General features: G+C 40.8%; 2 protein-coding genes across 2 annotated transcripts; one reads left to right on the plus strand and one right to left on the minus strand.

The window, feature by feature from the left end:
• On the minus strand, positions 1-4,078 carry LOC308297977 (lysosomal thioesterase PPT2-A-like; the record flags this gene model as incomplete). Its single annotated transcript, XM_080741541.1, has 7 exons — positions 1-144; positions 598-652; positions 866-950; positions 1,425-1,532; positions 2,150-2,245; positions 2,770-2,923; positions 3,920-4,078. 7 exons carry the CDS (start codon positions 4,076-4,078, stop codon positions 1-3), a joined length of 801 nt encoding a protein of 266 aa, XP_080597667.1.
• A 903-nt stretch (positions 4,079-4,981) lies between these two features.
• On the plus strand, positions 4,982-22,641 carry dhx16 (DEAH (Asp-Glu-Ala-His) box polypeptide 16). The gene is made up of 21 exons (XM_080745569.1): positions 4,982-5,226; positions 5,668-5,870; positions 6,834-7,069; positions 7,301-7,466; positions 7,571-7,627; positions 8,186-8,440; positions 8,593-8,826; positions 9,187-9,378; positions 9,774-9,884; positions 10,068-10,183; positions 10,405-10,615; positions 12,187-12,285; positions 12,675-12,827; positions 13,706-13,846; positions 14,278-14,440; positions 16,116-16,234; positions 17,896-17,963; positions 18,455-18,617; positions 18,877-19,038; positions 21,342-21,515; positions 22,018-22,641. The coding sequence occupies exons 2-21, from the start codon at positions 5,673-5,675 to the stop codon at positions 22,144-22,146; spliced, it is 3,147 nt and encodes a 1,048-aa protein (XP_080601695.1). The 5' UTR covers positions 4,982-5,226; positions 5,668-5,672; the 3' UTR covers positions 22,147-22,641.
• Positions 22,642-24,691: the final 2,050 nt, after the last annotated feature.

Below are 24,691 nucleotides of genomic sequence, written 5' to 3' on the forward strand. Positions count from 1 at the left end.
TCATATGAGCCACTTCTCTATGCATTTGCTGAAAACTGTGAAATTTGAGTGCCATCGGTTGTGTTGTACTCCTGAGAACACACACACTGACACGTCTCCACGTGCATCCAGAGTCTTCAGTCCAAATGTATCATTGGTGTAACACTTTTAAAAGGACAAAGAGACAAGGAGAAACAAAAAGAGAGAATGAGAACTTAAAGCTAACTTTTTCTGAAAATTGGTAAAATCCTAACAGCGAACAATTGACTCAGAAAGGACCTGCTGTAATAGTCTATTTATTACTCTCAGACTTACAATACGATTTGACTGTGTACAGTGTATATGAATTAGCAATAACACCTGGAAAGCTCCATTCCAAAATGTATTATCATTCATTTGAAAATGTATTCAGTTGCTTACAAAAAGAAAGCAGTCCTCTATTGAATATTATCACATTTATCAACAATATTTTACTATTAGCCAATCAAAATACTAGCATTTTAGATAATATAAGTACCAATATATATTAGTATATTGTATCTTGTGTATGTGCCAATTAACATCAGGTCACCTTTGGTATATGCAGGTGTTATTTATGTTAGGACGGTTAATACTCACGTCCTGTTTCTTCATCTCAACAATATTTTCATTGCTGTCATAGAATCCAAAGTGACTGTGTAATAAAAAGCAATGAGTTAGTAGATAAACAGACATTTGATTTCATCCATAACTGTAGTCAAGTGTTCTGATTGAGTCCAGAATGGTAATTGGTTGCTAATATGCAGCAGAACTGTGTGTGTGTGTGTGTGTGTGTGTGTGTGTGTGTGTGTGTGTGTGTGTGTGTGTGTGTGTGTGTGTGTGTGTGTTGATTGACTTAAGTTTTCACCTGGACTGCCACGGTGTGATGACACCATCATCTGGTCCTCCAATCAGAACAAGCTTCTTGATGCGTAGAAAGTTCTGCCTCCAGGCTGATGAGGTGAAAAACATTATGTTTACATACAAACAAACATATATACGTACATATAGTATATTTACACACACTACTGTATACGAGCGCGTGCACATGCACGCACGCACGCACGCACGCACGCACGCACGCACGTACACACACACACACACACACACACACACACACACACACACAAATGGACCTGGACCCTCACAGGTGAATTTGGAGTTAAATTAAGGATTTGGCAGAGTACATTTTGAAGGGTCAATATACTCATACCTTTCATTTGAAAGTTGGGTACATCTCCATTTAGAAGACCAAGGAAGGTTCTGCTCTGTATGTAGCGAGCTCTCTGGTGGGGGTCTGTGGGAGGACATCAGTTCACCATCAACACTTTTCGCAAATTCAATTTGTCAAAAACATCCCAGGGTTTAAATTGCGGTCTTCATTGGGCATCCAAGCTCAGTAGCACCCCATCCTCCTCTGTCCTCACCTTTCCAGTAGTCACAAATGGACACTTTCTGTCCAATTCTATTATAGCAGGCATGAAAGACTGTTCTCTTCATTTGGCCAGGAAATACCCATTTAAGGTAACTGGTGTCTGTGGAGAGAGAAGTGATAGTTACTGTACATATATGTGATAAGAGGAAAAGCATTTAGGGAACAGCAAAATGAGAACCACTTACATACCAATTACACACTTATTATCTGTTAATTCCCTTATCACTACTTTGAAGAGTTGCGTAAGTTGTATTGAACTTTGACTGATCTTTGTAACTTTTGAGGAATTCCTGATCAATAGGGGTTGTTGAGGAGGTAAATGGAGTTTAGATAGCAGTTTATACATGAGCTCTTGGGAGAAGTAGTAAAGACACAGTTCTCTAGCGAAAGCAGGGATCAGTCAAAGTTAATAACGTACTTTGATCAAAATAATATAATTTAGTTTATTGTAACTCAGTGCCAGTGTGTCAGACTGTTTCCTTGTTAACCAAATGAAACCTATAGCTTCCCTATTCTGTGGTGAATATACAGCAAAAATAGCAGATCTACAGCCTGACCTCACAGATCTACAACCAATGTAAATTGTCTATTTTTATAGCAAACGATTTTGTGTATGTGTATGGGTGATTATGGAAATGATAACATTGTTTGCATGTCTATTAAACATGGTTGCTGGAAAGCCTAATACAACATATCTTTGCATTTAGTATTAGTCACCTCCGTATTGGCCAGCCTGTGGCGAAGAAAGGGAGATGAAAGTGTGGACATTGTGGTCTGAAATGGTAGAGAGTAGCGCTCGACATACCAAACCTCCTAATAAGGAGAAAGAGACAAAGATTATTAGATTAAGTTTATTTGCATTGCACATTTCATACACACATCAAAAAACTCACATCAATGCCCAATAATATATTTCAGAAAAAACACACAAACTCTTCTAGAGAGTGTGCCCCTATTGTATATTCCTCCCTAAAAGCTTTTCAATTCACAGGCTTTGTACTCACTCACTGGCACAATGATATGCAACTTCAGCAGCACTTATAGAGTATTTTGAGGGTGGGGAAGTAAGATTAATTTGCACATATGTAGGTGAAAGTTATCTTTAAGATTGGTGAGCGTCAGGGACACTCCGGCACATAGACCAGGATCGGGATGCGAACCAGGGACCTTCTGATACCCAGACAGCCTCTCTGCCCATTCAACAAGGCCTGTCTAAATGTTATAATAATAAAGTGTGTGTGCGTGCATGTGCATGCATCTGCGTCTGGTGGTGAGGATGTATGCCTGTGCACATGCATGAATGTGGGTCTTTTTGTGAATGAGAGATTAATAAAGACCTTGTGAGAAGCAAAGAAAATGGACGCCGTTGGCTGCATCTTGCATGATGGGGTAGATAGCCTTCTTGAATCCTTGAACTTGTTTCCACATTGGTCGAAGGCTGCCCAGATTGTCATACAGATCTATCACTGACACGTTGGTGCCAGGATGAACCTTCAGGAAAAGAGGTATAATCAAAACAAGCATTGTAACATTAAACATTAATACAAATTTGGAAAAGTTAACTTACCTAAGGCCAGTCCACACAAATGCAAGTCCTTGCAACATGCAACTACTTTCAACTACTCAAAACCATTATCTCCAATGGCAGTTGCAAAGAGTTGCATTGGTGTGACATGCCTTAAATTTGTTTTGTGGAGTTGCGACTATAGTTGCATTGGTACGGTTTGGCCTTATGATTGCACAACTAACTTTGTATAGGCCTACTAACTATTTTGGTATAGCTTTCTATTCCTTATTATTACTAAGGAATAGAAAGCTATAACTTAAGAGGAACCAAAATTAGTATCTCAATCTGGTGTGGAGAGACTCTGACTGTTGCCTATAGTCTAATGTTTTCCGTTCAATAATGTTGGGTTGTTTCTCTTATTATTAAAAAATCACACCTAGTGTGAAGAGAGTGGTGCTATTTATGAGTTAATTGTCATTAAGTGTCCTGCAAGGCTGCGAAGCTTGTCCAATGTGGCCGTAGACGTACAACAAACTTTGAGCACTTTGTGCAAAGATGTAGGCCAGATATGTAGGCCAGATCCAGATGTAGGCCACGTTTCAGAGCCCGGACAAACTTTGAGCATTTCCAGATGTAGGCCAGATCTATAGGCTAGATGTAGGCCAGATCTATAGGCTAGATGTAGGCCAGATCTATAGGCTAGATGTATAGGTCACGCTTCAGAGCCTGGACGTTTTTTTGGGGCATGGACTTTCATGGGGGTCTGGACAACGACAGATGTTGGAGCTTAAGCTCCTCAGGAGCTCCACTCAAAAACAATTCACTTACAACTCTTGATTAAGTTGAGTGTTATAAGGTTAAAAACGTCAATTACTGTTTTGCAAATCAAACAAGGACCTAATCTCAGTAATGTCTACATTACTTAAGCACACAGATGTAATAATAATAATCTAGTTAGTCTAGCTATTTTAATAGCCTACCTTGGATATGAATTCAGCCAAATGTCTTAATTGTTTTGGTCCATCAAAAAGGCCATGCACAATGATGACAGGTTTATATCCTCTGGTCACGTACATTCCACCCATCAGCAGCAGCAGCAGCAGAAACAAGCGTCTCTGAATGCCTGACAACGTCCCCATCTCAGCTGAGGACTTCACAAAGTGTGATGAGGGCTAAATACTTTGCCTTCTTGAAACAAACAAATATCGACTTGTCTGTCTGCCTACCACGTGCAGCCACTGTCTAATCTGCAGAACAATGCACACTTCCGTCTTCCTTATCATCAGTTTTATAAGTTTCAGGGCATCTTCCTAAAAGGGGCGTCTGTGTGCAGTGTACATTCGAGAAGCCCGATTGTATGCATAATAATCAGGAAGTTGTGGTGCACACCTTTTGTCCACCTTTAGATGTCTCATGTGACATGTCTGCTTGCTTTGTTTTTCATATGAATGATCAGGCGACCAATGTAGCTTCATTCTTGAGCCACAGTGTTTTTTAATTTGTCCAGGCTAATTATTCCTATTGAAACTTAAAGCCCCAGAATTAGGCTATTGTTGATGAATTTAACACCGATAAAGGAGGTTATACATTATTATATGTGTTCCTTTTAGACTGCATGTGCTGTACAAAAGTGTTGTCTAATAATAAAAGTCAAAAATATTCATTCATTCAATCAATCAATCAATCAATCAATGAAAAATCTACAACTTAAATCGTCCAGTAGGCATATAGTGTCAAACCCAAATTGTTACGTTTTTGTAGCATGAACAGTCAGAGAACAGCCTCAATCAGTGAACCATGTTCTGGTGTGATCAAATTCAGGCAACAAAGCACCGCTACTTGGGGTGCGTAACGTGCGTTACTTGAGCGCAGGCATAGATAGGTTGAGCGTCCGCAAAACCAGAGCGCTCTGAGTGACATCGTTGACTTGACACCCGGGGGCCGCATGGGGGCAGTAGTAGCACAGTCGCACAAGTCTGCGGTATCTTCTTCAACACAAATGACGTAATTCCGTTTCCGTCCAGGTTGCCTGAGAAGAAATATTCGGAAATAACAAACCCATGTTGTTTTGATCGTTTGTTTTCAGCAAATATAGCTGCTTTTACTGCATCGTTCGTTTTATACAAAATGGTTACGCATCACAAGGGAGATGTGTGACCGTCTTGTGAAGTGTTGGTTCTGTTAAATTGTGAACGTTATTATAATAACTCAGGGTAGTAACTAGTAAGTAACATGTACGTTTGACTCACGTTAGGCACTGTGTTTACATCGCACTGAACAGGAGGAGGTAAGGCTCGTTTGATCTGACTCTGGTTCTTTTAGTCTTTTCTCTTGCCCTGAAACAAACTGTTATATATTTTTATGTTTTTGTCACAAAGGAATAGGATATGAAAAGAGTTAAAGACACAACCTGGCACTTTGCTAGCTTTAGCTTAGCTCTGTGGTTCTCAAAGTGGGGTCTGGGGACAGTGGGGAACCCCACTCCAGGGGTTCTTGAAAGGCTTCAAGGATGGTTTATATAGTTTTATTCTCTAGTAGTAAGATAAGGATAATGGATTGCAGCTTTTTTAACTTATAAATGTCAATTGCTTTCTTGAAGTCAGAAGTAATACTAGGAAAAGTCAAGAAATTAATGTTAGCAGCATTGTGTGTTGCATTTGTTTTGCAATTTGACTGGAAAACATGAAACATCCATAGTTGACAAACATTACATCATCTGTTTTGACAGACAACATGGCTGATCTAGAGCAGTGGGTGAACGACCGTCTTCATGACATCTTGGGCTTGAGTGACAGGTATGTTGCCCAGTTCATGATTGGCACTGCTCGGAAAGCCTGGGACTCTCAAGACTTCGTTGATCGCCTTAAGAAAACTGGCACAATCGACATTGACCAGAGAGTGATTGACTTCGCACAAGAGCTCTATGGAAAGGTAACAGTTTTTGTGTTGTTCATTTGTGTATACTGTGCTCCAATCAATGCTAGAGACCGCCCAACCGATGCCAACCGATGCCAGACCCCAAATACATAACTGCCGCTTTAAGCTGTGTATATCCATTCTATAATTAGGGAGGTCAGTCAGTAGGTCAGTCAGTAGGTCAGTCAGTAGGTCAGTCAGTCAGAATATGCATTTCCACCTTTCTCTCTTCAGCAACTGATCCCAATTTCACACATTTTCACATGGCATTGGCCATTATCATTATACAGACGATGACGGAGCCCGATTTCCATTTTTCCCAAATTCACGCTATTTATTCGCGTTTTTATACCACTTCTGTTCAACTCAACTTCAGCCTGTTGTCAGGGCTACAGTCCGTTCCTCCAGGCCATGGGATCAAATTAACAACCACTGAAAAAATACCAAGCCACATATATTGGAGCACATATCTTCAAACGGGTAAGGTCTAGTAATATATAAAGCAGCCAATATACAAGCTCAGGCGCGTTCTTCTGAGCTTGACGATTGTCTATTTCTGGAAATGAATTGCTTAATGACATGCCCAAAATAGGGGCGCCAGGTTGAAAGTGTAGTGGATAAATATCAGGACACATCGACTGCATACAATGTTGTAATACATACATTTAAAAATAAAAAATAATGGCCAATATATTGGACACACCTATATATACAGTATGTCAGACTTTGCAAAAGAACTTCAAGTCAATGTTGTAATATGTAGACCATTTGTACACTCCTTCCTTCACTTTATTATCTCCCTTGGGATAATAAAGGTATCTATCTACTTTGCTATAGTCTGTGATTTGTAATATCTCTTTGAGAACTGTGCGCAGTGGCTCAGGAGACCATTAAAGTCAACTCAAGTCAGGCTGCATCCAGTGTGGTCTTACAACATCAAGTGATTAATCTCTGCCTGTCTTACATGATGCATCCTAGATTCCACGCAAGCAGGTTGTTGAGAAGCCGGCCAGAGCGATAGAACGGCATGCCATAGAGATGGACAGGAAGAATCAGACGTACACCTTACTAGAAGACAGCGAGAGTGATGGAGAGGCAGTGAGAGAGAAGGAGAAAGGGAAAAAGAAAAGCAAGGACAAAGGAAACAAGAGGAAGCACATCAGACAGAAAAAGAAGAGTGAGTCATCATCAAGTGAAGATGAACCTGCAAAAAGGTATGCCCAGTGCTTGTCTGCTGTGTTCTTGTTTGCCTCTATACTTCATATTACTGACTGAAGTTGAGAGATACGCTCTTATTTACTGACTTTTAGTTGAGATATATGCTCTAGTTTTACAATTATGTTGTTGCTACAACAGAGTAGTATGCTATTAGTACCTTGTAGTGTTTAATACTGATGCTTGAATATATTTTGCTGACCTGTCTACACTGTTATTGTTACACGTAGAGACGAGAAGGAGCCCAACAAGAAAGAAGTGGAAGAAGAGGAGGAGTGGGAGAAGGAGGAGAGAGAGCGACAACACGACATAGAGGAGAGGGACGCTTTCGCTGAGCGAGTGAAACTGAAAGACAAAGACAAGACACGGAACATAGCGGAGAGGACTGACAAGAAGGTGTGGACAAGTTAATGATGACTTGCTTTTTGAATTAATCAGAGTTGACCCAGCCACGATTATACAGTATATGGTGTAATGCCTTCCATTTTGTTTTACTCCAGGCTTATGAAGAGGCTCAGAAGAGACTGCAAATGGCTGAAGAAGATCAAAGGAAAATGGTGAGTGCTTTGACTGGCACCATCGTGATGAACACAAACCTATTTTCAACTGGAAAGATGTCCCTCACGCAAAAAAGAATATAGTATATATCTGTATCGTTACTATTATTATTAACACAAACAGATTTATAGGAAGCTGACACCACACGTGATGTATTCTACGACGATTCACCATATTTGGAGCATAACATTAATGCATGTTGGAAAACCTGGATCTTTTAATGCATTTTTCAAGTCTTGGAAAAATAAAGAAAAATAAATTCATGTTGACCATGAAAGTAGGCTCATTAATCAATCAATTATAATAGAGTATGAATTATAAAGAGTATGAACCCTTATTAATTCGCCTATCAGGGAAAAACTAGAACGTATACTCCAAAGATGGTATGTAGCCATAGCATTCCCCTAAATGTCCCCAGCTCAAATTATATTTTCATCCATTTATTCTCTCTGCATATGCAGCAGGATGTTTTTTGAAAGACTCATGGAATCATTCACAGGGTACCAACATAATGACACAGTCCCCTGAGTTCTCCCATCCCTTCCATTCCTTCCTAGTTGCCAGAGCTGAGGAAGCGATCACGCTGGGAGTACCTGCAGAAGAGAGAGTCAGAGAAGCTGGAGGACCTTGAGGCCGAGATCAAAGACGACGAGTACCTGTTTTCTACTGAGGAGCTGACAGAAAGGGAAAAGAAAGAACTGGAATACAAGCGCACCCTCCGCGACCTGGCCAAAGACTACAAGAAGGCCGGAGCCCATGAGAAAGAGGAGAGAAAGAACAGATACTACATGCCAGAAGAGAAGAGGAGCAAGGTAAGAATGAGAGATGGAACAAGTGAAGTTGTAATACGATTGTTAGTTTTGGTTTGGTTTATTCATTGAGGATTTCTTTTGTACTTCCCGTTCTCCTCTCCTTCCGTACACATTTGTTTTTATTTTTCTCCCTCTCATCCATCCTCCTCCAGGAGGTGCCACAGAGGGACATGGAGTTTGATGACACGCCCATGGAGCTGGGAGGAGAGCAAGGTCGCTGGGAGGAGGAGAGGCTGAAGACGGCCTCCTTGAGCTTCGGGGCCAAGAAGGAGCGGGAGCGAGGCATGCAGGAGGAGCGAGACAAGTACCAGTTGATCCTGGAGGAGGATGAGATGATCAACTTTGTCAGCAGCGCCATCACCCTGAAGGGTACCCTGGACGAGAAGGTGGGGTTGTCAATGATGGGTACAACCTGTATTAAATCAGACTGTTCTGTTCTAAGAATAGTTTTGACTGCTTTGAAATCATTTCAGTATGGCATTGGCTAGTGAAATAATTAATCCACTGGATGTGGAAAATGTTAACTACATTTAGAAATTGATTATTGAATAGAGCTGAACTTGCAGTGTGTAGTGATCATGGCTGGTTGTAATTCACTTAAAAATATCAATTCCTTTGTCGATTGCACATACATTCTTTATGGCTGTGTATTTTTGTATGTGAACTGACACCAGGTTAAAGTGGTGTTCTCACTGTGTGTGTGTGTGTGTGTGTGTGTGTGTGCGTGTGCGCGTGTGTGTGTTCAGGAGTTGGAGGCCCCGTCCATATCCGAGGCACAGCGAAAGAAGCAGTCCCTTCAGGAGGTGCGACGCAGCCTCCCCGTCTTCCCCTACAGGGAGGACCTGCTGGCCGCCATTAGTGAACACCAGATCCTGATCATCGAGGGGGAGACGGGCTCCGGAAAGACCACACAGGTCCCACAGTACCTCATAGAAGATGTAAGTGAAAGGCTGCTTGCTGTTGTCTGTAAAAAGAGAGAAGAAACTACATGGTCAGCAGAAATGTGGTCTGTCGATTCAAAATGAATCGATTATTATTTTAAAATGATTCGCAATCAGTTTTAGATAATTTAATTCACAGCAGTCATATAGCATAAGAATCATACCAGCGCCAAAGAGCGTCAGCTGAACAGTGACACACAGCCTCAGCTGTGCTGTGCTGTGCTCACCTGAAAGTGACCTTAAAGCCCTTGAATATGGCTGAAGACATGATAATGTTTACTGCGATTATTTGACCTTGATTTTTAGATATTTTGAATTGTTAATAAGAATTGCGATTTGTACATTGTTTTCCCCCCCCCCAAACACCCCTAATTACCACCGTTCTCTTTCAGGGCTACACCCGTGGAGGCATGAAGATCGGATGTACACAGCCTCGCAGAGTGGCGGCGATGTCTGTGGCAGCCAGAGTGGCAGAGGAAGTGGGCGTCAAGCTGGGCAGTGATGTGAGTTTGGCACACCCCTCTACTTTTCTCTCTTGGTGTTCTGGTTTAAGTAGTAGGACATTTCAATGCATTTTTGTTCTGGAATTGCCTCTGTATTGTGTCTGGACTGGAGGCTGTGTAAAATGCACATTAATACATTTCTGATTCATCAATCTTCTATTTTGTTTGCATGCCCTCTTCTAGGTGGGATACAGTATTCGTTTTGAGGACTGTACCTCAGAGAGAACAGTTTTGAAGTACATGACAGATGGCATGCTGCTAAGAGAGTTCCTTACTGAGCCTGACCTGGCCAGCTACAGGTAATTCATCGCATTGAGATGCCATTTGTAAATGTTTTGGGGCACGTTATGATGAGTGAATTTCGGTAGGGACCTTTGCGCATATAGAGACAACTCGGTAGCATAGAAGACTACTTGCGTAGATGCGCAAAACACAGGCATCCACATGAGTTCATAGTTTGTGCGTAACTGTGTATTGTTACATGGTTGGTGTTACAGTCTCTTAATCATCTTAATTACAGTGTGGTCATCATAGACGAAGCCCATGAGCGGACCCTGCATACAGACATCCTGTTTGGGCTGATCAAGGACATAGCCCGGTTCAGACCAGACCTAAAGGTGTTGGTTGCCAGCGCCACTCTGGACACGGAGCGCTTCTCCTGCTTCTTCGATGACGCCCCCGTCTTCAGGATACCAGGCAGGAGGTTCCCGGTTGACATCTACTACACTAAGGTTAGAAGCCAGCATTGCTAGGTGTACAGTATAATTCTGTAGTTCCAACCGAAGCAGCTCAATGTAATCTTTGCAGTGTTCCTGGTGACACAGTATCCCCACAGAGGCCAGCATGTTACTGTTAATGCAGTAACAGCAAGTTGATTGCAGAGAGCACTGAATCTTCTTTGTGCTAATGTTAACCCAACTGTGCTGCTTCCAGACCACTAACTAATCATAACCTCGGTCTGAAGTGACTGCAGTCACTTCAGACCGTGTTTCCTTTTTTTGTTTCCTTTTTTTGAGAGGAGCGCAGAGCTTGTAGCCAAGTTGCTAACCCTTTGCCTAGCTCCAATCACTACAAAAGAAAACACACACCACAACATTACATGCACACTGCAAAGAGCATAAAAGGAGTACTTCATTGTGCATAATATCATCAGAACATTGAATTAAGCAATATTACACAAGAGGGTGTGCATTACCATGGTTATTGGCACGACCGCGTTGCTGCAGGAACAAGGCGATAGCAGAGTTCCGTAGGCAGGGCTGAAGTGTGTAATATTGCGATTATATAACAGTTACCATTAAAGTGTTATAGCCATATATCTATATAGTTCAGTAGGGTAAGGTTTGAGTATCAGATAAACGTCATGTATCCTATATATGGGCCTTTCAGATCGTTAGGCCTTTTTTAAGTGGTTGGTATGGTTAAGTTACAGCAGGATCTTTACATGTCTCTGGTTACATAGAAGGACTGAGATTAGTAAAGCCCTGAGGTGGAGTAAACGTAATATTATCATTGTTACATATTGTAGCCTGTATTATTAACGTACAGTAATCTATGTAATAAGAGACAAAACAATCAATTGTATCGAGTAGTGGCACATATTCGCAGAACACACAGGCCTGGCTGCTTCGTGGCAGAATTTTAAAAGTATGATAGTTTGGGCTAAACTACTGCGCAATATGTTTATTTTTAGCACCAGGCAATGCTGAGGTTTGCTGTTAGGGAGTCTTTCTTGATGCAGTCAGAATGTTTAGATTGTTGGAGGTATTAAGTGTCATGGAGTGAGAGGAGATATCCACTGTTAGAAAAATGTAAGTCAGTGTGACACTGAATGCACTTATACAACACTAGTGTTGTGTAACTGAAATGCACTTTGGAAAAGCCTGTGTGGCTTGTACACTTTATTTGTATAGCATGTAGCTCAAAGAGCTTTACATAGTGGGGGGGTGGAAGGAAGCATATTCGTATGTTTACGTGTGCTATTAGCTGGCCCGAAGGATGGCTATGTCAGTTTGTACACGCTTCCAATTTTCACTTTTGTCCCAAACAAGATATCTCAAATGTTCAACTGTTGTTTCATAAATCTATGATTGAAATTGTGTTCATTAAAAGATAGTATGATATATTTAAAAGTAGTTATTTCTTTATAATGAAGATGTATTTGTTTCCATGGCACAAAAGTTGAAATGAATGAATAACAACAAAAACTAAACGAACAAACAAAAAAAACTGAATTCAGAATCCCCCTCATGTGAAATGTATTGGTTGGTGCTTATTTATTTTCCTCTATTTTGTTGTTTAGGCTCCAGAAGCAGACTACCTAGAGGCATGTGTGGTGTCTGTGCTACAGATCCACGTCACCCAGCCTTTAGGAGATATCTTGGTCTTCCTTACTGGACAGGTATTCTCACAACCTTGTTTTTGTGTGTTGCGCAGTGAAATAGACTATGTACAAGAAGTAGCTTATGTACCAGCTCTCAATACGTCTGTGACACATTGAGAGCTTGTAGATAGACTATTTTCGGTTATTATTTTAAGATTATAGCATTTTGGAGTGGTCAAACTAACATATGTTCAGATGCATCTTCAATAAAATCTTAATAGTCTTGGATATTTCATTTAAAAACAAAGGTTTAATAAAGCCTGAATCTGTGATTTCTTCACCTGGTATCACTATGTAGAACAGCGGGAACAATATGACCATGACCAAAACATCATACAAAAGCACATTTTCATTCAAACATTTTCAGTCGTGAGATTGTATTTTGCTTTCATCCGTGTATTCTGCAGGAGGAGATCGAGGCTTGCTGTGAGCTGCTTCAGGAGAGATGCAGACGACTGGGTTCCAAGATCTCTGAGCTGCTGGTGCTGCCCATCTACGCCAACCTGCCCTCTGACATGCAGGCCAAGATCTTCAACCCTACTCCGCCTGGAGCTCGTAAGGTCAGACACAGATAATATGGCTTTGTCATATGCATTATGCAGTAGTCTGGCTCGGTTATTCTCAAACTTTGTAATTTAGAGTTATTCGTTAGGCCACGGACCACATTTGTTTGAGACCCCAATCTGCACTGTACTGACCCACCTGGTGGTCCCCAGACCCAACGTTGGGCTAGCTCACTCGTTCTCAGCATGGACGCTTACGAGTCTGTAACTCAAGAGTGAGCAAATGGAACCAAATGGAACCTCATCGATCCAGTTGGTTCCATTTGTCAGTGTTAAATTAACACACAGGATTGTACAGTATAGACTGCGTTCCCACACGTATAAAAAGTTAAATCATGTGAAATGGTCTGTAAGTGGTTAGTATTGTGTTGCCCAGGAATATATTTACCAGTGACACTGACACATTTGAATTTGTTTCCTATCACAATTTAGTTTGAATTTGTAGTGAAGCAGGCTTGCAGTATGTTACCCTCACGTTATTATTTAGCAAGGTTGGATTCGAAAACACTAATGGCTTCTCTCTTCTTCACTTTATCCTCCCCATCCCTTCCTGGAATAATTACTTGATGCACCAAAGCTTGAGAAACAATGTTTTTGATAATCAACATCAACATACTGTGTCTACAAAGTGTTTACAAAGTTGCATAGATAAAGCACCTGGACATATCTGTTCTAATTCTTGCCACTAGGGAGTGCTGTGATACAATGAGTTTTATGTAGATGTAGAGACAAACATTGGCTGTAGTAGATGGAAGTTGTTGCATTATCACTAATCAAGCTATTGATCACATTGTTGTATTTTTTCAACTTACTTATGCAATGCTTGCTAGCTTTATCTTATGGCACTGTGTGCTCTCTCTCCCTGTCATTCCAAGGTGGTTGTGGCTACCAACATAGCGGAGACCTCTCTGACCATAGACGGTATCATCTACGTCATTGACCCAGGCTTCTGCAAACAGAAGAGTTACAACGCCCGCACTGGCATGGAGTCACTGATTGTCACACCGTGCTCACGGGTAATTCACTTTTAATGTTGGTTACTTCTGAACCTGTTGCGGCACCACATTTCTACAATCTCATTGGCTTACCTGGCCTTGGAGGGCACCAATCCTTTAGCTAAACCTTTTCTTTGAAGATTAGTTTTTTTGGGCTTTTATGCCTTTATTGTTAGGACAGTAGACTGACAGGAAATGAGGGGAGAGATGTGACACGCGGCAAAGGTTGTCCGGATCGGGAATCGAACCGGCGACGCCACCGGGCACCCCACCCAAACCTTTTCTCCTCACACTGTCTGAACACAATACATTTTACATCATATCTGAAGTTAGCTCTGCTCCGCTCACCTCTATCGCACAATGTATCTGTATTAAGCCTTTTCGTGTATATTTTTGAACGTTCTGCCTTAGTTTGAAATATAACATTCCTGAGTGTTTTTGTATGCCCTCAGGCGTCGGCCAACCAGAGGGCGGGCCGCGCTGGCAGAGTGGCTGCTGGGAAGTGTTTCAGGCTGTACACGGCCTGGGCCTTCAAGCATGAGATGGAGGAGACCACTGTGCCTGAGATCCAGAGGACCAACCTGGGAAACGTAGTCCTCCTGCTCAAAAGTCTGGGTGAGGGAAGACATTATTCACATTTTATATATTAACACTAGACCCTTTCCCCCCCACATACATTTGATTAAACTTAAGCTTTAAGGAGTAGTTCACGCCCAAAATGATTTTTTTTCCTATTGATTAGTCACGCCATGGAGACTTGAGTTCAATAATATTTTTTTGTATTTGTCGCATTCCTAAGACAAAAATGGGATTATAGTAAATTTACCCCCATTGATTCTGGATGGGGACCCAAATGCATGGCCCTGGATGGGGACCCAAATGCATTTGGGTCAGAATCAATGGGGGTAAATTTAGGGTCAAGGGTCAAGTACATTTTACCCCCATTGATTCTGACTGAAAAATAGAGACATTCTAGAGACATAGAGACATTCTAGCTATCTTAAGCATGGGCACTTTATAAAGTTGTGGGTTAAGTGTGTGTCCCCACCCAGGAACTTGCATTTGCGTCCCCATCCAGAATCAATGGGGGTAAATTTACTATAATCCCATTTTTTGTCTTAGGAATGCGACAAATACAAAAAAATATTATTGAACTCAAGCCTCCATGGCTTGACTAATCATTAGAAAAAAGCTCATTTTGGGGGTGAACTATTCCTTTAAGAAGTATGCTTGAGCATGAGTAATGTGATCTCACATTACTCTTAAAATTCACGACAATCATAACAATAAGCTAAAAATCAACAAATTGATTTTTTGCTTAAGAAGTAGGCTTTTTTTTAACTTTGTTAACTTTTTTTATTTTTGTATATAGTAAACAGGTCAACTTGGGCAGCAGAGATACAGAAAATGAAAAATTACAATGCGAGATTCTTTAAACACTCATTATGTTACGGTTCCTACAGTCCCCGGGTGAGAGGTCTTAATCCTTCACCACTTCAGTCCGTTACAAAGTCCTCATTCTGATCCTCCAGAGACAACAGATCTGGTGTGCCTGTTAACAGACTTTCCAATGTCACATTCCCCGTCCCAGCAACATGCTGGACAGGTCTCCAGATCCAACGGTGGAATAGATAGTAAAATAAAACAAAAAAGAAAGTTGGGTAGATATGCGATGTACAAGGAAATAAACTAAAAACATGACATGGGTAGAAATATAACACACTCAAGTACACAGATTGTCTCACAGAATATCCAGAATATCCATTTTCATGTAAAGTATCCATTTTAGCCAGTATTTATAAAACTTCTCCAAGCACAGCCTTACAGAAAAAGTAAGTTTTTCCATTTCATAAATGCTTCGTACAATGGCTGTCCACTCTTCCCTTGTTGGTGGTTCTTTGTTTAACCATTTTCTGGTTATTGCCTTCTTACCGGCTACCAATAATATTTTGAGGAGTTATTTGTCTGCTGTGCTGAGATCGGTTGGTATATTACACAAGTAAATGTTGGTGAAGTTACATTCTGTCTCAAATCCCATTATTGTGTTGATATCGGATATGATCTCTTGCCAGTATGTTAGGATTATTGGGCAGTCCCAGAATACGTGGAAGTGGTCAGCCATTGTATTATTACATTTCCTCCAACAGATCCCATTAAGAAGTAGGCTTGAACATTCTGAGTAATGTGATCTCAAATTACTCTTAAAATTCCCAACAATCATAACAATAAGCATGTAGGTCACTGTTTGTTTCGCTATCATCTTATCAGACGATTCACGTTTTTCTTGTAGGCATCAATGACCTGATTCATTTTGACTTTATGGACCCGCCCCCTCATGAGACCCTGGTGTTGGCTCTGGAACAGCTGTATGCTCTGGGAGCTCTCAACCACATGGGCGAACTCACCAAGGTAAAATAGAGACATTCTAGCTATCTTAAGCATGGCCACTTTATAAAGTTGTGGGTTAAGTGTGTGTGCCTGCATGACTGCGGACATGCCCTCCTGTGTGTGAATGAGAATCAGTCGAAAATAAATAACAATTGAAAACTTTAGATTCGTCCTTGAAATATCATGGACAATTTGCTTTGAGTGTGTATCCTGTGGTCCTAAATGAGGGAACCATTGTTACCATTGTTAAAGGCTTTTCTTTTTACATTTACTTTTCTTTGTAAATACCTGTAGATAATACCTTTTCAAAATCCAACACAGTAGAATTGTTGACTATGAATGAACTTCCATCTAGAGATCACCAGTTACTGGAGTAAGAGAGGAAACGACCGCTTTACCTACCCAGTACGGAGATGTGAGAGATTAGGAAAATCTTTTGTACCGGCTGCCCTTAAGCTGTACAACGAGACACATAACGGACGCTTGAAAAGGTCTCCCTTCCTAACTTAGACTTACGGAACCATTGCTGTATTGACTTTGACCTCTAAGGAACTATTGCTGTATTGACTTTGACCTCTAAAGACCTTCCAGGAAGAGTGCTCATGTGCGCCTTGCGGTGACACGCTTCCTAGTTTCTTCTTTTTTCGCACTGATTTTTTGACACTGCACTATTAGGTTGTTAGTGTTGGTAGTTTCTGAGTATTTTTGCTTTGTTTAACAATGACAGTGAGATACTTGTTTGCACTAACTAGCATTGACTGCTATGGTCTCTTTTGCAAGACACTTTATGTATATATACTTATATATTATTTGCCCCCTCTATTGATGCACCTTCTCTTTATTGGTACTGTACTGCTCTTGTCTTTGTTTTTGTTTTTTTCCCTCTTATCTATCTTTTCTTACGTCTCTGTAACTTTGTAAATAACTGTATACTGCTGTGCTACTTCTGGACAACTGAATTTCCCCCTTGGGATAATAAAGGTATCTATCTATCTATCTATCTGGTGTGGCAATGAGCAACAGAGACCAATGGAAGCGGCTCGTGTCACTGATCTCGAGGGTACTGGAATGATGATGAGAATAGGTATCAGATAACTGCCAAAATAAAGAAAACTCTTCCGGCAGCGAGCACCTGTTGAAAGCACATGTTCATGTTAAGTTTTCTGGCTTGTTTTAGGTCCACAAAACTACCAGTAAGCTACTTTACAGAAGCATTGTTTACATTCCTTTATTATAGTTGACTCATCTCCATCTTAAAACATGCTGGGCGTGGAGCTTAAGACGACCTTGAACACTCGGTAGGCTTTCCTGGGCCCCTCTGTTGACTTCCATATGTCATCTATGGGCGTCTTCACTCCACTCCACCATTCTGTGCATACAAACACAAAGTAAACACATCACGCACAGCCTGTGGCACATTTCCAATTCTCGCGACTCCCTTCCTTGACTAAAAACTGATAGGCACAAGATACAATTTGTGATAACACAAAGTCTCCATTCAGCTGTTATCACCCGCACAATCTCGTCAATCACTGATACTCTACAGGAAAAAGGGACATTTTTCAGACAAATGAGCCACTGCGGCTCGTGATACTTCTTTTCATTTGGCCTAGTCTGGCTAGTCTTAGATTGTGTAATGAGTAGTGAATTGACTACTTGCATTACTTGTTGTTTTGTTTCAGCTGGGTCGCAGGATGGCTGAGCTGCCAGTGGATCCAATGCTGAGCAAAATGATCCTAGCCTCTGAACAGTGAGTGTCTGCTGATATCTATCATTACCCATTGTTCTGTCTCAAACTCAAACTCCAATCCTGAAACTACTATTATAAAATGGTTTCCTTCCATTTTTTTCAGAAAGCTTTTTTTCTACTGTACCTAGTCGAACCTCACTCATTATCATTACATTTATTTTGTACCCATAACAAAGTACAAGACGTTATTGTAAGAATCCAACATTTTGAAACATTGATTCGGAATATTTACCCTTTCAGTAGGTGGTGGGATGTTAATTTCTTATCATTTGCTCCACTTTAGGCATTGAAATTGGCATGTAATTTCTCACAAAACACTGTGCACGGACACAGGCACCGCTTAAATTGTCCTAGTTCTTGTAGAGGTTGGTACCAGGAGGTGACGGCACACCACAAACCCTTTCATGTCCGCTTAAGTACTAGCAAAGCTGGCAAAGCCTCAGTCGTTTTTATATCTCCTCCACCCTCTGCACCACCCCAATTTCTAACAGGTATAAGTGTTCAGAGGAGGTGTTGACCATAGCAGCGATGTTGTCAGTGAACAACTCCATCTTCTACCGACCTAAAGACAAGGTGGTGCACGCCGACAACGCCAGGATGAACTTTGTGGTGCCGGGAGGGGACCACATGGTGCTGCTTAACGTCTACACTCAGGTAGAGTTGAAACGTACAATAACAATGAAATCAAATAACAGTATGTCAGACTCAAATAGGAATTAAATCAGTCAACAGAAAGTAAAAGTCTAAAACTTTTCATCTGGAAAAACGAATGCTAATTGGAAAGGCAAATGGGACAAAACCTTGCAGAAGATGCTTTCATACCCTGATTAAAGGTCCCATCACACCTGAATCCCTGGAGATGGTGACCTTAATAACCCTATGACATTAATAACCGTATATCCTTTTCCGTCAGTGGATGGAGAGCGGCTACTCCACCCAGTGGTGTTACGAGAACTTCATCCAGTTCCGCTCCATGAAGAGGGCGCGGGATGTAAGGGAGCAGCTGGAGGGTTTGATGGACCGTATAGAAGTGGAGGTGGTCAGCTCCCAGAGCGACAACACACCCATCCGCAAGGTCAGTGCTGTCTGGACATGCTGAGTGGAGAACGTGTTGTTACTCGTGCCTAGAACATGTGTTGGACTGAATTTCAGCAATTTTACTAGCCTCGTAAACCAGCCTCCTCCGGAAAGCTACATTGATTTCCGGGAGAGGCTGGTTCACGAGGCTACGATTTTACCATCATTTTGGAACAAAATAAAAAAACATATATATTTGAAATGGAAACCAGAGCAATCCAAAGGCTGCCTGTGTACTGTTTTCAAGAAGGAAGGTAGGTCACACGGTTTGCTAAAATTGCAGCATAATCGTTAGTCATGAAATAATACATACCATTGCCATTCCCTTCAGTTAGCCTAGTTTTATATTTGCCTTCATTTGTATGAGGAAGTTCATTGACATGCACCAGGAATGTTATATTAGACGGCTAGTTTGAGTGCAAACGACAACTTCCAAGGCAGTCAATGTGAACAATTAGAATTCTTCCAGGGCTTGTTAAAAAATGTCTTCGAGCCTAGGATATTCTGCTTTGTAGATGGGTCTCTACAAACCTTATCAGTAGGGCTGGGTGCAATAACCGCAATACCGCCATACCGCATTTGTGTAATGCATACCGCGTGACGAGTTCATAACCGCAATTATAGAGTGATTATTTTTTTATATTTTTTTTAATTGAAATGCATACATTTTTTCAACTTTTTGGGGAGATACCACGATACTTTGTTTACTGTTGAGTGAGAACAATGTTGCATATTAAGCGAAACCCACTGTTTTCAAGAAGGAAGGTAGGTCACACGATTTGCTAAAATTGCAGCATAATCGTTAGTCATGAAATAATACGTACCATTGCCATTCCCTTCAGTTAGCCTAGTTTTCTATTTGCCTTCATTTGTATGAGGAAGTTCATTGACATGCACCAGGAATGTTATATTTAGACGGCCAGTTTGAGTGACCCACTATTATCCATTGTCAAGCCAGCAAACGACAACTTCCAAGGCATAATGTGAACAATTAGAATTCTTCCAGGATATTCTGTAAAAAAGGCCACTCCCCTTTCTTAGTCCTCCTGACAACATGTCACATTATGGGAACACATTATGGGAAATATTTCATGTGTCAGTTTGTTTAGGAAATAGTGCCAGACACTGCAAGCAGTAAGATACAGTACATACTACATCAGCAAATATATATAATATATATATAATTGCGACCGTCAGGGAGCAGTTTACTATGAAAACCTCCACCGGCCGTCCGTCCGTCCGTCCGTCCGTCCGTCACACGTCACACCTTTGTTTGTGTACGGTGTGATGTCATATATCTTCAGTATGACATCACACCACATGTGTACACAAACCTTTGTGTACGTTGCTGTGGCAACAGTCTGTTGTTGCTGGTCTGTTAGTGTACGTTAGCAACCACCTTAGCAACCATGGTTTTACCCTAGCAACCAACTGTTTACCCTAGCAACCAACTGTGCATAAAAGGGATTATGTTAGGGATCTCCATATATGGGCATAAAAGGGATTCTGTTAGGGATCTCCATATATGGGCATAAAAGGGATTCTGTTAGGGATCTCCATATATGGGCATAAAAGGGATTCTGTTAGGGATCTCCATATATGGGCATAAAAGGGATTCTGTTAGCTGTTAGTGATCTCCATATATGGGCATAAAAGGGATGCTGTTAGGGATCTCCATATATGGGCATAAAAGGGATTCTGTTAGGGATCTCCATATATGGGCATGAAAGGGATTATGTTAGGGATCTCCATATATGGGCATAAAAGGGATTGTATCCCAGATGATGCCCTGTTAGGAGATCCACACTAACAGAATCCATATATGGTCCTACCGACAGCTGCTTCCAGAGGATCAACAACAACAAAAAGCAGCAAGAACACAAAGCCATTGACAAGGCCCTGCAGAAAATGCATGACACGCTGCTGCGCCACACTCAGCACCCCTAAAAACCAGTACTTGGGATTTGTTGATGTAAATGTTCACATAGAGTGTAATAATTGGTAAAACAAACTTTTGGCCTATTTGTGGAGATAAGCGACCGTTGGTCGCTTATCTCCCGATTAGGGAGTCTTACTGGTATATATTTACATTTTTATCCCACATTGTGACAAAAAAAAAAGCGCCTGTTAAATCTAAAATAAATAAATCCCTCAACTTATAAAAGTCCCAAGTAGGTTAATAAGGTACCTAGTGATTTACACTACAGTATATCTATTTATCAAGCTGGCTAGCCAGAGATATGGATAAATAGATGTAGATTTACTGTTTATACCCTAATCCACTCCCTTCTCATTCTCCAGGCAGTAACAGCGGGGTATTTCTACCACACTGCTCGCTTGAGTAAAGGCGGCTATAAGACGGTGAAGCATCAACAGACGGTCTATGTCCACCCCAACAGCTCCCTGTTTGAGGAACAGCCACGCTGGCTCATCTACCATGAGCTGGTCTTCACCACTAAGGAGTTCATGAGACAGGTCTGTCTGCATTATACTACTGGTTGCAGCAGTGTATGCAATGCAGTTCACTGCCGAATGGTCACAGTAACGTTTATTAGAATTTTACACATGTTTTGAGTGTTTGGGGTTTGGTAGGTAATGGTGGTAGTTGTTGTATTTATGTTTTACTTAGAATTAGTTGAAGTAGCTTCTGTGTTAGTTTGCTAAGTTTGTTTTGTTAGGTTTTTCTGGTAATGCATAATACTCAAGTATTTAATAACTCAAATTCCTGCAGTAGTCATTGTTCAAACATAAAACGTAAAATGCATAGTCTCAATCAAACACATCTGAAAGTCTTCTTAGAATGATTGCTTTGTTTTAAATCATTACATCATTATCTGGTTTCCTCATTAGCTTGTTTCCTCATTAGCGTGTGACCATGTGCCAGTCAAGAAGTCTGACCAGAGATTACTGTACCACTCTAACAACATTTACCTTAGAATTGCTGTTAATTCATTTATCCTCTTTCCCCTGTGTGAAGGTGATTGAGATAGAGAGTGGCTGGCTTCTTGAAGTGGCTCCTCACTACTACAAGAACAAAGAGCTGGAGGACAGCAGCAGCAAGAAGATGCCACGCAAAATGGGCAAGACCAAAGAGGAACTAGGCTGAGCTAAAGCATGGCAACAAGTGACACAATCCCACTCGCACTGGTGACAGGTCTGTTTGTTAACACATGGAACTGAGCGATGGGTCCAGAAAAATATAAGTTGATCAAAACCTCATGTGGATGAGCTATTATCGTTAACACAGTTGTGTGAGCTCAGCCGCAACAAGGGAATGCTCCTTCCATTTGAGCTCCCTGCATCAACAGAGCCATGCCTCGCAGCAGCAGAAACAGGACTTGCTGGATTGTTTTTTACGGCTCAGTCGAAAACTTGAGACTACTATTGCTTTGTTTTTCTGAGTGCACTTGGAACGCCCACCAGAGGGGCTTGTTTGCTTACCCTAAATAAAGGTCTTTGCTTAATCTTATGGATGTGAAAGCAAGGCATTGTAAGAATGATAAATGGACTATTAACTCACAAGCAAACATCAAAATGTGTTTGACCGGAGCGTGACTCCGTTGTTATTTTTCTATGACAATAAACATTTCCAACTACTTTTTTCCTGGCCTGTGAGTTTATTGTGTTTTAGAGAACTGGTTTATCAAACATTTCAGGCCACAACCCCCATAATAATATTTGAACTGGGGACCCCAACCGTGACAAATGCTGGAATTGTATGAGTTTGAGGCGTTACATTTTGTTTCACTAAATACGTTGAATTACATTTTTTATTTATTTTAAATTGTTACTTTAGAAATGTGCAGATACCCTGTAACAGTTATACTGCATGTTGGTTTGTTTACTGTTGAGTGAGAACAATGTTGCACATTAAGCGAAACCCACTGTTTTCAAGAAGGAAGGTAGGTCACATAGTTTGCTAAAATTGCACAATAATCGTTAGTCCTGAAATAATACGTACCATTGCCATTCCCTTCAGTTAGCCTAGTTTTCTATTTGCCTTCATTTGTATGAGGAAGTTCATTGACATGCACCAGGAATGTTATATTTAGACGGCTAGTTTGAGTGACCCACTATTATCCATTGTCAAGCCAGCAAACGTCAACTTCCAAGGCAGTCAATGTGAACAATTAGAATTCTTCCAGGAAATTCTGTAAAAAAGGCCACTCCCCTTTCTTAGTCCTCCTGGGTTATTTTGTGTTTATTCTTACTAACAACAACACTACATTGTGTGCAGTGGTGCTGACAGCAGAATCTGTCTATTTAGAAACCAACCAAAGAAATGTCAAACTCAAAACTTTTTGTTGCATGATATGTTTTCAGGTTCAGATGCTCTAGTGAGCTGAGCAAACAACCCTATTCCAAATCTGTCAGTATATGAGGAAAATATTCAAAAATATACAAATGCTGAAACTGAAATACATCCCGGTTAAGCATGGTATTATTAGCACTTTTGTGAATTTGAGTTGGAGTATATGCACATCCCAAATAATTGAACAGTTAATAATAGTGTTTCTGGTAGCAGGAGTTTGTTTTAAACTTTAAAGTGGCTCTTCTTGTCAGGGCAGTAAAACCTCAAAGATACTAGACAAAGACAAGTGGAAGTATGAGAGGCATTTGTTGTTTGACTTGTTGTAAGGTCATGGTTGACTAGTCTAGTACCCTTGTTTTTGCTTCAGTGACTGGAAATTTCCACTGACTTCCCTGTCCCCATCTCATATCAGGAAACATCTACATCAATGGGAAACATTCACATTATAAATTATAGTGAGTGTCCAGTGTCCAGAATGTAAACAAACTCTTTGTTATGGTACTGAGGAGAAATCTGATGCTCTGTTAAAGTACAAGGTTGAGAGAAGAAAAATAACAGGTCTATCTCAAGGCACTTTCAAGTTAAAACATTTAACTAAAAAGCTGAGCTTTGTATTGTATGGTATGGGTCACTTTGTGATAATTTTATTAAATAATATATGCTACTATACTGTTTAAGTTCAAACACAGACGTGCATATATACATCCACATATCAAGTGTGGCCACAAATTCCACACATACAAAGTGAAGTAATGTTTCAAATGCCACATTGACTTGCTTAACTGGTCGGACGAGACACTGGAGTGGGAGGTAGCGAGAGAACGGAGGCAAGAAAAGGAGGAAGGAGGGACAATCAAGGAAGGTAGTGAGTATCACAGGTAGAATGAGTGATAGAGCACGCAGATTAAAAACGGTACAAGAGAGGAGGGAGTGTAGGAGATCAAATGAGTGCCAGATTTAAGGTTAGTTTTCAATGGAGATAATATATATATAACTAATTGGAAATATTTTACATGCTGGATTATCTCTATGGGATTCACCCAACAGTCACCTACCTCAACAAGTAAGCGCTTTTGAATGTCTACAGTACATAGTGAAATCTTGAATGCTAATTTAACTGGACCTGTAAAAATGTATACTTGTGGGTCAATTTTACACTCGGTAAAGGAATTTGTGTAGCCTACCTTAATTTTTTTTTTTTTTTCACTCGTCAGAAATACTGAAGAACCATGTTGCTTTTAATGATGCAGTGGATTATATGAAAAAATAAGTATGAACACAAAGCTACCTGTCATGAAAATAGAGATTAGTAATGGTTAAAAGGTTGGGGTTAATGATT

This window comes from Nannobrachium achirus (genome assembly GCF_963921795.1).
Source record: "Nannobrachium achirus genome assembly, chromosome: 2".
Taxonomy (NCBI): domain Eukaryota; kingdom Metazoa; phylum Chordata; class Actinopteri; order Myctophiformes; family Myctophidae; genus Nannobrachium; species Nannobrachium achirus.